General features: G+C 40.8%; 2 protein-coding genes across 2 annotated transcripts; one reads left to right on the forward strand and one right to left on the reverse strand.

The window, feature by feature from the left end:
- Nucleotides 1-7159: 7159 nt before the first annotated feature.
- On the forward strand, nucleotides 7160-8213 carry LOC131217664 (mitogen-activated protein kinase kinase kinase 20-like). Its single transcript, XM_058212613.1, has one exon. The coding sequence runs from the start codon at nucleotides 7170-7172 to the stop codon at nucleotides 8211-8213; it is 1044 nt and encodes a 347-aa protein (XP_058068596.1). The 5' UTR covers nucleotides 7160-7169.
- Nucleotides 8214-9569: 1356 nt separating this feature from the next.
- LOC131217286 (pathogenesis-related thaumatin-like protein 3.5) lies at nucleotides 9570-12928 on the reverse strand. The gene is made up of 3 exons (XM_058212195.1): nucleotides 12178-12928; nucleotides 11312-11586; nucleotides 9570-10382 (listed from the first exon to the last, which is right to left on the reverse strand). The coding sequence occupies exons 1-2, from the start codon at nucleotides 12659-12661 to the stop codon at nucleotides 11315-11317; spliced, it is 756 nt and encodes a 251-aa protein (XP_058068178.1). The 5' UTR covers nucleotides 12662-12928; the 3' UTR covers nucleotides 9570-10382; nucleotides 11312-11314.
- Nucleotides 12929-15021: the final 2093 nt, after the last annotated feature.

The following is a 15021-nucleotide window of genomic DNA, read 5'->3' on the forward strand; positions in this document are numbered from 1 at the left end:
TGATTATATAAAGCTATGGAGATTGCAATCAAAGAACTGTATTCCAACCAAATCCACTGCAAATTTGAATGCTTGAGACAAATCAAAACCATATGCAAATTCAACCATGATTCTATACAGCTGTGGAGAATGCAATTGGAGAATGATTATTCAATTTAAATCCATTGCAATTAGAGCATACGGAAATGCTTTAATCACAAAAATTCATCTAAAAACTGAAAACCCGGTCGTACATTCAAGATCTATGAAAATGATATAAGAAAAACAATAAAAAATCAAAAACTCCTTGAAAGACCACAATATAAATTTAAAAACTGGATCATAGGTTCAAGATTAGATCCAACAACATTACCAAATAGTTTCAGAATTAGAAACGCAGCAGGAGATCTCATCCACAAAAATCCTACGAATCTAACAAAACCCCCCCAAAACCAAAAAAAAAGAAGAGAGAGCATAAAAGTGAGGAATGAGGGAGGAAAGAGAGGGAAGCGACAGAGAGAGGAGACAAACCTGGTTTGTCATATTTTCTTAAAGGGGATTGTCTTCTCCTTTCAGTGGATTTTGAGAAAGAAGAAGAAGAAGAAGAAGAAGAAGAAAGGTAAAAGACATTTTAAGATGAAAAAGAGCTTACAATTAGACCATTAAACCATAAGTAAGAAAGGTAACTTATGGGACTGTTGCCAAACAGGCCCTTAATCACCCCAATCGATCGATACCAACCATGTCGGCTAGCACCATCTTGTCCACTTTCAAGGAACCAATCCAATGGCTCAAATCATTTGATGAAAAAATATTGGGTATGGTCCATTTCATGATGAAGCCCATTGGATCAAGGCTTTGATTACAAATTGGTAGTGCTTGGTTGAACCAAAAGGATGTGTTTCCGCATCATATGATACCTCATTTAGCAATGCCTCCTGACCATTCAGATGGGTCACTTCACCATGTCGATTGCGAGCTGGTTCAAGCCCTTAACAACATTAAAGTAAGCCACTTGGGCATTGAGGCACAGGTAGCTCCATGAGAACTAATGATCGAGTGAGCCGCCTTAATTCCCTGATGTCTTGAATTTGGCACTTTGTTAGGGTTAATTTCGTAGCAATAGTCCTTGATTTTTAAGTGAATCTCATGCGCTTAGCATCATTGAAATATCAGTAAAGCCACTTGATCATCTCTTATGAAACATTGACATGTTCTTTCTACAGAAATGTATGTTTAATGTTTGAAACTTGAAAGAGCAATAAAGCCAATGATCGAGTTGGGAAATTACCTTAGTTCCTTGATGTCTTGAATTAGGCACTTTGCTAGTAATTTCATAGCACTAGTCCTTGATTTTTAGGTGAATCTCATGTGTTTACAATCACTGAAAGAGAGTTGAAGCCAATCTCTTCTGAAACATTTATATTTCTTTATGTAGAAATGTATGTTGAATGTTTGAAACCTGAAACCAGATCTTGGAGCTATGGTTACCAACAGGACAGTTTTCACCTTTGTTATATGGTCAGGGACCATTGAATTGGTGAGGTTTTTACCATGTGGTTCATTTATGGTGGGACCGACCTTCAAGATGATTGGTCTGGATCATAATCTAGTGGGGCAGAAGGCAAATAGTAGCATGGGAGAGGAGGCTTTGCTAAATCATTTGTGATATGTGGTCCACATCAATGTAATCCAAACCAGTCATGGTGTGAAACTTGTAGCTGATACCAAGCCCGAAAAATACACAGATAAGATGATCCTAATAATCATATGGGACTTTCTTCTCTTTCTTCTTCTTTTTGGCAGTAAATAGATGATTTATTTGCACAGAGGAAAGGACTGTCCAATCTAGATTCAAATTGCAGTAGCCCACAAATTGGACAGTCCAGATATCAATGTGAATTTGGTCCAAGGGACCTCAAGGAAGTGACTCTGGAATATGTACGTGTGCTTGAGCAGGGAAGTTTAAGAAAATTCAGATCTCCCGCACAAGAGAAAAATAAGAAAAAAAATCTATTCAAAAGCTACAATTCAATAAAAAATTCTGTATTTGTATTGATTTGCGATGGGATCATCTAAACAATGAAAATCCAAAGAGAACAATGAGGAATTAGAACCATTCATTCCACTATCTTGAGACTGATCTGCATTCCCTACCTTTCTATTTCTTCTACATGCGAACTCCTCTGTCGAATTAGGGATACGATCATATTACGGAAATAATCACTGCAGAAGATCACGGCAAATCAAGTGTAATTGCACCTTGATTCACGGCCACAAAATTATTTACTTTCCATGTATATCTCATTAATAAATTTCCTTGTTTATAGTTTCTTGTAAATCCGATTCTATAGACATTAGACAGCTGTAAACAGATCCTCAACAATTGTACAGTTACTGATATAAATATACATCATCATCTCTCGCTGCATTCTACACGAGAGTTTCCAGCATCTTGTTTATCTTTCATGGTATCAGAGCCTAACATAACCTCTGTTTCTTTCCCGCTCCACCAATATGGCCTCATCTCCTTCGAACTCAGTTACTCCCATAAACATCCATAAGCTCGTCACAATTAAGCTCACCAAGGACAATTACCTTCTCTGGAAAACTCAGATCGTCCCCTACCTGCGTGGTCAGCGCCTGTTTGGGTTCGTTGATGGAACCATCTCTAGTCCTAGCCCCACCATTCCCAATCCTGAAGTAGCAACCTCCCAAACCTCTCCCATTGAAATACCAAATTCCAAATACATTACCTGGTATGATCAAGATCAGGTTGTTCTAAGTGCCCTGGTTTCCTACTTATCCGAGAATATCCTAGCACAAATGGTCGGCCTCACAACTTCAAGAGAAGTCTGGGTCGCCCTTGAGAGAATGTTCGCCTCTCACTCTTCCGCTCGCGCCATACAGACTCGACAATTTTTGGCCTCCACCAAGAAAGGTAACTTGTCAATTTCCGATTACTTTTAAAAAATGAAATCATTCTCGGACAACTTGGCTGCCATCGGACAGCTCCTTCAAAACCATGAATTTACAGCTTACCTTCTTGGTGGTCTCGATACTTCTTATGATGCTATTGTCACGTCCATTTCCACTCAAATTGACAAAATGACTTCGGAAGATATGTTTAACCATCTTCTTGCGTTTGAGTTACGCCTTGAGCAGCAACAAACTGTCATTGACACCTCTGTTGGCTCGGTGAACGTGGCCACACGGAATGACTCCAGGTCGTGAAGTGGAAAACATCCACAACAGCAACGCTCTTCTCAGAACCAGTCCTGTGGTTCCAACTCCATCAACAGAGGAAGGGGATGTGGAAATAGAGGAAGAGGTGGTCCGCCTCAAAACTACTCCTCCAACCCGAGACCACAATGCCAAGTCTACGGAAGAAATGGCCACACAGCCATCCAATGTTATTACAGGTTCGATCATGCCTACCAAGGCACTCCTCTTAATATGGCGGCTTATGTGACATCTCCCTTACTACAACATGATACCAACTGGTATCTGGATACTGGCTCAACAAACGATCTCACCAACGACTTTCGCAACTTGACTGTGCAATCAGAAACTTATCTTGGCAACGACCAGATTCATGTCGGCGATGGGGCAGGTTTACCTATAAAAAACATTGGTTCCACTACCCTTTCAACCCCAACAAATTCCTTTATTTTAAATAAGTTGTTGCATGTACCTCAGATTAAGAAGAATTTGATTTCTTTGAGCCAGTTTACGAGTGATAATAATATTTATCTTGAATTTCACTCTTCTTCCTTTTTGGTGAAGGATGAGGCAATGGGGAGAGTTCTTCTGCGCGGCAAACCTAAAGACGGCCTCTACATTTTTTCGACCTCCATGTCACCAACAAACCATCCTCAAACATAACTATCTCAACGGGCGTCTCTTGATGTCTGGCACTGTCGGATGGGACATCCTTCCTATCAAACTGTCCACCATCTTGTTTCCAAGTTCTCTTTACCTACTTTGTCTAATAAAATTTCGAGTGTGTGTACGGCTTGTCAACAAGGAAAGAGCCATCGCCTTCCTTTTTCTAGTTCTCAATCAATTTCCAATCATCCTCCTGAATTAATTTTCTCAGATGTTTGGGGTCCTTCTCCTATTATGTCAACCAATGGAAATAAATACTATGTTTCGTTTGTTGATCATTTTAGCAAATTTACGTGGTTATTTCCAATCCCAAGCAAATCTAATGTCATGCAAAGTTTTTGCTCATTTCAAAAACTTGTTGAACGCCAATTTAATTGTAAGATTAAATCTGTGCAAACTGATTGGGGTAGAGAGTATCGCTCTCTTCACACCTATTTTGTAAATATTGGCATTCAACACCGAATCACATGCCCCCATACGTCCCAACAAAATGGGTCCGTTGAACGGAAACACCGTCACATCGTTGAAACAGGCTTCTCACTCTTATCCATGGTCGTGTTCTTCACACTTATTGAGATGACGCTTTTCTCATGGCCACATATCTCATTAATCGACTTCCCTCCATTTGAAAAACTTCTATTCGATGACATTGACAGACTGTTCGAATAGTGCTCAATCCCATTGAGAATTTTTGGATTTTCTTCAGTAGGTCACTAGATTAACTAGGTGTTTTTTCGATGTCATCGAATATGACATGATGCAATCAAAGAAAATCGGATTTTCATGTCTTGTCTTTGGACTATTTAGGTGTTAGTTTTATGCCATTGACATGGCTCCGATACCATAAAATGATTAGTTTTGATGTCATCAAACTTTGATGACATCGAAGTGTGTTCAATGACATCAAACGGATCGTGGAAATTTTTACAGAGTTGCGATTTTGCAGAATTTGTTTCCGCTTTTGTTTAGAATTCTTCCATAGCTTTTATATATATATATATATATATATATATATATATATATATATATATATATATATATATATATATATATATATATATATATGAGTGTAAACGGACTTGGGAGGGATTACAAGGGTTTGTAATTTGTACAAAGGGTTTTAAAAGTGTAGCAAGGATTTGATTCAAGCTTGTTCGAATTGGGTAAGATTTATTCCTTTGTAATTTATGCTTTCATAGTGATTATTTATTGCTTTGTGCCATGGTTTTTTTCACGTTAAATTGTTGTGTTCTCTCTATGCTTGTGTGGTGCGATTGAATTACTTCTTTAAATTCATTTATGTGTGCTTCCGCTGTCCCCCAACACATCCATCCATCGAACCGGTCTATCGAAAGCAATATTACCTTGATCAGGCTCATGAGAAGGGTATGAATGCCCCCAGTGTATGATTTTTAGTCATAACCCACTCAAATTGGACCTGCCATAATTTTAAAAAAAATAAAAAATCATCTCATTGATGGTAAATAAATAGGATGGCTACGATGTTCCATTTCACACACTGGGTCTCAGCAAATTAACGGTCCGGATCAAGAAGATAGGCCCACTTTAATGGACATTTTCAATTTTAACTTCCCAAACGGTCACTTGTAAGTGGCATATTGGTAGTTTTACCTGTAAATAGGCTTCAAGAGCATATTCGATCAGGCCGTAACTATGGCAATCACTTACATGTATAACCACACTGTCCGTTCATTTAGGTCAAGAGCCCAAAATTGAGGCGGATCCAAATTTCAGGTGGACCACACCACAGAAAACAGCACCATTAAAAGCATCCCAAGGTCCACTGCAATGTTTATTTGCCATCTAACTTATTGATTACATCACATAGACTTTGTTGAAAGAAAAAAAAGAAGAAGAAGTAATTATTAGGTTGATTCAAAAATTTTATGGCCCACCACATTAGTGGTATTAACCGTACATGGGGCCCACCTTACCGGTGTTAACCCAAAATTTAAGCATATCCAAATCTCAGGTGGACCACACCATAGGAAATAGTGGTAATTGAGTGACTCACCTTTAAAAATTCTTAATGGCCTATTGTAAGGTCTCTTTATTGTTTATTTTCCATCGAACCTGTTGATAATGTCAAGCAGAATTAGATGAAGGGAAAATACAAAGATCAGCTTGATCCAAAGCTTTTGTTGACTATGGAATTTTTTAATGATCATTTATTACTTTTTCTAATGATGTTGTCCACCTGAGATTAGATCTTCTAAAGGTTTTGGATCTTGTTATAAATTGAGATGTAAAAACAGATGAGCGGTGTGGATATACAAAAAAATGAATCAAAGTAGGCCCTACACGATTAGGGTAACACCCACTGAGGTATTTGCAGGGTAACAGCTAATCTGCTCTCACATCTGGGGAACGGATTAGATGAGACTGGGGATCCAAGAAGGTGCGGCCCTGTGGGGCCCACCTTCATGTATGTACTCTGTATTCACACCGGCCGTTCATCTGTTTTTTCAGATATATCAGAACATTATCTAAAAAATGAAGCGGATCTAGTCATGGTGTACCATATCCAAGGGTCGCACCAAATGTACGCGGATTTCCTGCTAGAGCCTTTCGCACTAAGTTCCTGCGCAAGGATGCTAGGTGGGGCCCACTGCAATGTATGTGAGAAATCCATTCCGTCCATCCGTTTTGGGATCTCAATTTAGTACACGCAATCAAAAATTAGGTGGACCCAATACTCAGGTGGGTCACCAGAGGGAAAATTGGGAAAAGAAATTCCTACCGTTGAATCTTTCCTGGGCTCCACCTTGATGTTTGTATGCTATCCAAACCGTTTACAAGGCCATTCCCAATGGGATGAAGTGAAAACATGAAGATTATAGCCTGATACAAAACTTTTATGACCATAAGAATGCTTCAATGGTGCTCACTGAATTCCCATTGTTTCCTCTTCTATGGCCCACGTGGATGTTCGATACACCTGAGTTTTGGCTACATGTACTAAAATGATCTCATAAAACGGATGGACGGTGTGGAATTTTCAAAAACATCTCTGTGGACCCCACCCAGCATCCTTGCGCAGGAACTCCGCACCAAATCTGCTCTCAAATTCCAGGAATTTGCCGCGTAAATGTAAAAATCCACGTCATCATCCCATTCATTTGTAAACAAGATAGAAATAAAAAATACGCGTAAATCCTTTTTCACGCGCTTTAACCGGTTATAACAGGTTATAACTGAAACGAAGAGAGTTCGTTGATGTTATTCGAGAAAATCAGAAGGAAGAGGCTGTAGAAGAAAAGAAGAGAGAAGAAAACAGAGCAATGAAGTGGGTGAGAGGATCTATGTTAGGAAAAGGCAGTTATGGTATTGTCAGTTTAGCTATTCCTCTCTTCAATTCTCAGTTTCAATTCCCTCCACTCATAGCCGTTAAATCGACATTGCTCTCCCAATCTTCTTCACTTCAGAAAGAGAGACTCATTTTATCAGAATTACAAGACTGCTCTCAAATCCTTCACTGTTTCGGAGACGACACCACCACTGAAAACGACCAAATGGTCTACAACCTCTTTCTAGAGTACATCTCTGGCGGGACCCTTGCCGATCGTATCAGCAGCTCCAGCACTGGAAGATTGCCGGAATCTGATGTCCGTTGCTACGCGAAGTCGATTCTGAAGGGGCTTGATTACATGCACAAGAAGGGATATGTTCATTGCGATATTAAGCCATCCAACATACTTGTTTCTTCAGCTTCTGATGTAAAGATTGCTGACTTTGGGATGGCGAAGAAGGCCAACGAGAAGATTAAAGATAGGAAATTCTGCTTGTTTGGGACCCCCTTGTATATGGCGCCAGAGTCGGTGACCCGGAACCAATATGAATCACCGGTGGATGTGTGGTCGCTAGGTTGTGTGGTGGCAGAGATGTTTTCTGGGAAGCCGGTGTGGACATGTACCGAGAATACTAATATGAATTCCATTCTGTTCCGAATTGGGTCTGGCAAGGAGTGGCCTGAGATTCCTCAGGAGTTATCAAATGATGGGAAGGATTTCCTGGGTAAGTGTTTTATAAGGGATCCTTCATATAGATGGACAGCTGAGATGCTACTGAACCACCCGTTCATCGTTGAGGAGTCAATGGAAGGAGGTGGAGTTGGTGTGGCTGTGAATACTGCTTCGTCTCTCTGTTCTGCTTTGGAGACTTTCACTGGTTTTGAAGGAGAATCGGACCAGTCAACTGGTTCTTATTCCATGGTGGCCAATCAGATTCACGAGCTAGCGGCTGGGTTGGCACTGGATTCATCATCATCGTATGATGATAAGAGTGATGTTAGGGGAGCAGTCATCTCTATTTGTCAGGGAAGGTGAGAAGAAGTCCTGCTGATGCATTATATTCAAAATCAGTTTTCTCATTGTCGTTTGGGCAATGCCAATCCGATGCATCTGATGGAGATGAGAGCATTGATCATGTCCCTAATTCGACTGAGTAGCTCACGTATAGAAGAAATAGAGAGGGTGGGAATGCAGATCGGTCTCGAGATAGCAGGATGAATGGTTCTGAATTTTCCGATTCCTTGTTGTTCTCTTTGGATTTTCTTTGTTTGGATGTACCCATTGCAAAGTAATACAAATACAGAATTTTTTACTGAATTATTGTGCTTGAGTACTTTCTTTCTTTTTCCTTTTTTTTTTTTTTTTGAAAGGTAACACTACTAACACTATCAGGGATTGAAACCTGGATCACTCACACACTACTCAATGAAGGGTATTTGAAAACTTATTCCCCCTTTTCTGTCATCTAATTGCTATGTGGAACTATCCAAGGGAGGTAGACCTCCCACAGCCAGTGGGCCCATCTCAATAATGTGGCTTACCATGTTACTGGATGGGTCCCATTGATACAGGATCCATAGGCATTTCTATGAGGCACCTTGGCCAAAATTCATATTGATAAGATGATCTGGGCTGTCCAATTGGTGGGCTCCTGCAATTTGAATCTAGATTGAACAGTCCTTTCCATGGTGCAAGAAGAAGAAAGAAAAGAAAGTCCCATATGATGATTAGGATCATCTTATCCGTGTATTTTTTCAACTTGGTATCAGCCGCAGGTTTCACACGATGACTAGTTTGGATTGCATTGATGTGGCCACATATGATCCAGACCAATGATCTCAAACGGCCCACCACAAATGGAAGACAAGGCAGAAACCTCACCAATGCAATGATCCCCAACCATATAACAAAGGTGAAAACTGTCCTGTTGGTAACCTTAGCTTCAAAGATCAGGTTTCAAGTCTCAAACATGAAAAATGCATTTCTATAGAAAGAATATGTCAATGTTTCAAAAGAGACTCTGAAGAGAATGAGTAAAGAAATTATACTGTTGTCAGCACTAGGCCTGTTTGGATTGGGAATTACCACAATAATCTAATGAAAAAGTACTATTGTTGCAATTTTACTGCTCCTAAATCAAACGTTGCAATCGTCAGTCAAATGCAAATGTTTTCAAGAGATGGATCGAGGAATTTGTAATCATTGTGCTTTTCAATTACATACTATGAAAATCTAAAATCCAAACAAGCAAATCAATGTATTGATTTGATTATTTGACATTGAAGTAATAGAAAAGTGACATCCTTGTGATTTTACCACTGATAAACCAAATACAGCGATCTTAGTCAAATGCAGATGTTTTTAGGAGAAGTGAAGAAATTTGTAATCATTCCACTTTACATGTGTGCCATTTCTAAGTGCCTGTGTATCATGTCATACACAGCTAGAGTATCAAGTAAGTCCTTTCTGAATTCCAGTTTCTAGCATTCAAACATCTTTCTAACTTCCACTTTATTCAGATACACATTTCTATAGCATTCAAAACAGTTTTCCCTTGATTCAACATGCAAGCATGTAAGGATGTCAATGAAAAACCATAAATTCCAAGGTGACATTTCCATCCTTATTCAGATATACACATTTATTGATAAAGGAATATAGCGACGATTGTAGGGAGACTGAAATTTCCAATTGCGAAAAAAACAAGAACCATGAAAATGAACTCCATTTCTGCACAATGATAGAAGAAATAAACTTTTCCATTTCCACCCCTGAATTCTAAAACAATGCAAAAGCTAGAATTGGATTCCAGAAGGAAATTGCTTCACCCATGTTTTTAAATGTGGAAATTTCACCTTATAAATAGATTACATTTCCTACTCAATACTTTCTCAAGAGTGACAAAGGTCCCTTACATGAATAGAGAGAATCACCACCCTCAATTAATTCATTTACTCAGCCTAGAAGCACCTTCTACAAAATATTTCTTTGTTAATTTGTTCTTCTCCCTCTATGGCTTTTCGGCGATGACGTGGCAACAGAAACCTTGTATGAATTATATAGAGAGGCCTAAAAGTAGAGGATGAGAAGGAGAAGGAAACCTATGTTGAAAGAGAGGCTATGTGATGATGAGACCACAGCCACAGCTTCTCCATTATTGTGTCCTTGGATGGGTGGTGGAGTAGATAATAAACCCTTTGACCTCTTTGGCTTGCATGGAACAATAGCCGTTCATCGTCATTGTCGTCATAGACTACATGCTATTTGAAAATGAAGCTGAAGCAGTACTGGGCGAATGTGGAGCCCACATGATGTGTTCATGTAATACAGACCATCCATCGGATGCTTTGGTTCATGTTCCTCATTGGGGTGGAAAATCAGGCTGATATGTGAATCAGTTGGGCCACAGCATAGGCAACAAGATGGGAGAGAATGCTTACTCTTGATTTTTGTAGGTGGTGTATATGCAATATGCAATCTGGCCATTCAGACCCTCCATCTGGCCTGGATTAAGGGCCATGCCAAAAATCAAGATGTTTTGCCCCAGTTAAGATCAAGGGCAGCGTTACATCCCACCTCGTTCCCTTTGTTGTGGCCCACCTGAGTTTTGGACAGTGATTCTTAATGAGATTAGTGAAACCTGAGGTAACGCATTCGATGGACGGGTTGGATGTTGGTCAGACATCAAGTGTGCCCCACTTTTTCCCAGTACCGCTGAAGCCCATCTCTATGAATTAAGCAGAATTCTAGGGCCCTGATGTAGTAGCAATCTCACAAATGGGTCCCATGGTTCATTGATCTGATATTCCCCACTGTGGATGATGAGAAATGATCATATCGTATCCTACATTGTAAATTAACTTAACCTACAAAGTTCTATTTTCCACTTATGTGTCGCTTGATCCAATCCCTGAAAAGGGCACGCGGGCTGCACCATGAAGATCACCTTTGGCGAAAATTGGAACAATTCACTGATCAGGTGGGCCACACACATCAATTTCACAGTCAGATGTCATACACAAGTGACATTTCAGTAGAAAATAAACATGTTTAAGTTAACACAATGTTCGATATGAATATATCTCAAACCTTATTTTATTTTTGTGTTAGTAAAACCAATGGCTAGGATGAACTACTCACCTGCTGATGGTGGAGCAGAAAGTGATGGTATAATCAAAGGCCTTGCATGTGAAAGTGCTAGTTGCATCATCAAATGCACAACTATAAGCCCTTGGACAAGCTCTGTTGAAGATGTTTGAGTAGTAAGATGGCCCACATGAGCTTGGATTTGCATACTCTCCACTGCAACAATACTCATCTGACCCAAATGCTTCACATGCACTCTTGCAAGCAACCACACCTGCACTACCTGGCCCACCTTCTATAACCTGGAGCTCTTTTGGACACCCTGAAAAATCATTTTATCATAATGTGATCAGCGATTAGATCGAATGTACGGCTATAGATCGTTGGGCCCAAACAATGTTTTGTTCTTAAAGATGGTTGGTGAGAATCTAGCAGCATTTCAAAATTTGAATTTTCAAAAGTCCATTTTGAAATGCATGTTGAGATACTCACCCACTTTTTTTTTGGGTGGTTGGAGATGTGCTCACCAACACTGGTGTGCTCACAGAAACCTTTCCTTCTTTGTATTCTATGACATACCATGCCATTTCCCTAGATCTAGAGATGTACATCTCAACCATGGATGTGATCTGGACCGTTCATCGAGTGGGTCCTACTGTGGAGAGTTCAATAACTCAAAAATCAGGCTAATGGGAGATCCTAATCATTTGATCAGAAGACTTTTGCCTTAATCTGTACCATTGGTTGTTTGTCAATGGGGTGTCAATTGTAGGCCACTGATGGGTTGCTACAATCAGCCTATTCAGTGTGATTTTTGAATCTGAACCCTTCATTGTAGAGCTGGCCCACCTAATGAATTGCAGCATCTTTTTGTTTTCCTAGACTGTATGCAACTGAATATCACATTCATTACCCGAGTTGAGATCAGCCATGCAACCAGTGGCATTACATCCACCATTCACACCCCGAGGCATGGCCATGATTGGCAGATTGTAGCCGTCGACAAGACTAACATCATAGTAATCATCATCATTGCCCATCCCGAGTGTGATCTCAAAGAGTGTCGCAGGCGGCGCCGCACCCATGCCATGGCACTCCATCTTCCCCCCACAATCTCCTGTTTGGCATGTCCCAGCTCCAGACTCGTCGAACCTGCATCCTGTCCTGGCCCATATCCTACCAGACCACCCCAGTGGGGCCACAATTCTAGCACTTTGGCCAGAATTCATTTGAAATCCAGTCGTCGGAAGTTGCAGCGTCCCCGCCCCGGCAAGTGTACCAGGCCATATCATATGTGGGCAATTATTCACTATGGTGAATGTGGACGACTGTGATGGTGACAAGAAGATCGAAAAGGCCACAACAAAACCCAAAAACACCAATGTGATCGTCGCCATGTTGGTAATTCAGGCGAGCAATGCTGACCATCCTTTTGGATGAGTTGAAGTGGGCCACCAAAGGGGTGGAGACATGGCTATATAGTGCAATTTGAAGGGGTTGGATTTTAATACAAGGAGACACTGAGCTAGCCATGGGGGCCAAAGGGTGGGTTGAGGTTGCTTTGATGAGTGCCTCTGCAAGAGTTTTAGCATTTCTCTTATCTTGGGTTAGCCTCTGTAACAAGCAGTACCTTGTTTCAGGTGCAAGTAAGGAGGCATCCATAAGTGAAAGGAGAATGAGCAATACTGGGGAGGAATGCCTTTTCTGTCTCACCATATGGTGATCCAAGCCGTTCATCTAGAATCTCACCTATCAAAGACTCTCACTGTCCATGAGAAACACTGGTCCAGATTTCAATAGCTGTATATGGACAATGAGGATCATTAATCAACTGGCTTTGTCCACAGGTGGTGGGATCTACTAGATGGACGGTCTGATCATCATGTGGTGGGGCAGAAGGTGCAACAGCTTCATAAAGCCACCGAAAGCAGGAAAAAAAAAAAAAAAAACCCTACCCAAAACGATTACTTAATATTTGTTTACTATTGTGGGACCCACCTTTTTTTTTCGCACACACCATTTTTTATTCCGGGAACTGACTTAGGGACTCGGATTGTGTAGTGTAGCACACAGCACCAGGGTCGGTACTGTGTACTACTGGAAAAGCTGTGGGCCCCACCATGATGTATGCGTTTTATCCAGACCGTCCATCCATTTTTCCAGATAATTTTAGGGAATACGCCCAAAAATGAGGCAGACCCAAATCTCAGTTGGACCACACTGTAGGAAACAATGGTGATTGAATGCCCAGGTCCCAACCATGATGTATGCATTTTATCCAGACCGTTCATCCATTTTTCGAGATAATTTTAGGGAATAAACCCAAAAATGAGGCAGATCCAAATCTAAGGTGGACCACACTGTAGGAAACAATGGTGAATGTATGCCCAGGTCTGCATGACCCAATCAACGGGTTGGATGGCTAATAAACACTACAGTAGGCTCTAGGAAGTTTTGAATCCTAGGTGTTCATCACCATTGTTCTCTGTAGTATGGTCCCCTGAGATTGGTACTGCCTCATTTTTTGGAATCATGCCCTAAATTGAGCTGGAAAAATCATAGCACACAGTACGGGCATTGGTGCTGAAATAGCACAAAATGCCCCTACAACTGGGTCCACCCAACACATGGCAGGGGATGTATCAATCAGGTCCGTCCATCTAGTCACACCCTTTGTAGATAGCAAATATTTCAAAACCCACGTGGATATAATTATCACAAGTACCCAATAAGTGGACTACAAACTAAGTCAAAACTCATCAAGGAAATTTGCTAAAAAAAAAGATGGCTGAGTCTGTCTGATAGTGGAAAATTTTTGCACAGTGACCCACCCCCACTAGATGGACGGTCCGGATTGATACCTTTCCCTGCCATGCGTACAGAGAAGAGAATTTTGGAAAACGTATGATTGGTGCGTATGCAAATCAATAAAGAGGTGATTGCATAAAAGCATTGTTCTTGCAAAGACAAAGTATAAAAACAGATTACTTGCCATTGCCTTTGCAGATGTACAAATACAATCGCAACACCAAAAGGCAGATTCTAACTAATACAATACTACCAGAAAGCATTTTCCTACATTGGATTTCTGTGGTAAATGACTTCAAGAAAGCATCTCATCACTTTCATATAGGAATTTTTGGGCACTAATCAATCAAAAATGCACGATTTTGATCAAACCCAAATTCGGTTCACATGGGGATCATAGCTTAGTGGCCAGCAATGAGGAAGTGAACGGTTTGATTGGAGCCCAATTCAGTACGTGTGGGGACCATGTTTCAACGGCCTACAATAGACAGGTTGAGAAAAGAGTAGAGAGTTTAGAGGTCCACATTCAACTGGGAAGGCAAAAGATTCAAGATGTTTGGATCTCCCAATACGTGAGACTTTTGGGACGTCCCCCAATCAGAGTGCGGCCCATCGGTCACAACGGTCAGGATCATTAAACGGTGGACCCCACGTCCACAGAATTGAGCACCTTTCAGTGAGAATGACTGTGCGTATCATCAACTCATTGCAGCTGTAGATGGGTTGAATGGACCAATGCATGGATGTATGGATGAGAAATGATCACATACATGGAATGTATGAAGTGTTAATGCATCACCTGTGAGATATCTAAGTGGGTCCCATGACTCCCATCATGTAGATCACCTGCTGCAAAAATCAGGCGGCTCCACTCAACATAGGACAGCCATGGACGGATTCAGTGATCGGACTGGTTTTCGCAGCGGCTTAGATGTCTCATGTGGCAAGT

Source organism: Magnolia sinica, chromosome 10, assembly GCF_029962835.1.
Source record: "Magnolia sinica isolate HGM2019 chromosome 10, MsV1, whole genome shotgun sequence".
Taxonomy (NCBI): Eukaryota; Viridiplantae; Streptophyta; class Magnoliopsida; order Magnoliales; family Magnoliaceae; genus Magnolia; species Magnolia sinica.

What these genes read in the sequence shown, in the direction of transcription:
- LOC131217664 (XM_058212613.1), top strand. Translation starts at nt 7,170, where the DNA reads ATGAAGTGGGTGAGAGGATCTATGTTAGGAAAAGGCAGTTATGGTATT.
- LOC131217286 (XM_058212195.1), bottom strand. Translation starts at nt 12,661, where the DNA reads ATGGCGACGATCACATTGGTGTTTTTGGGTTTTGTTGTGGCCTTTTCG. An exon ending in CATGGCTGATCTCAACTCGG is followed by an intron (nt 11,587 to 12,177) that starts GTAATGAATGTG and finishes ATGATTTTTCAG; the next exon opens with GGTGTCCAAAAGAGCTCCAG.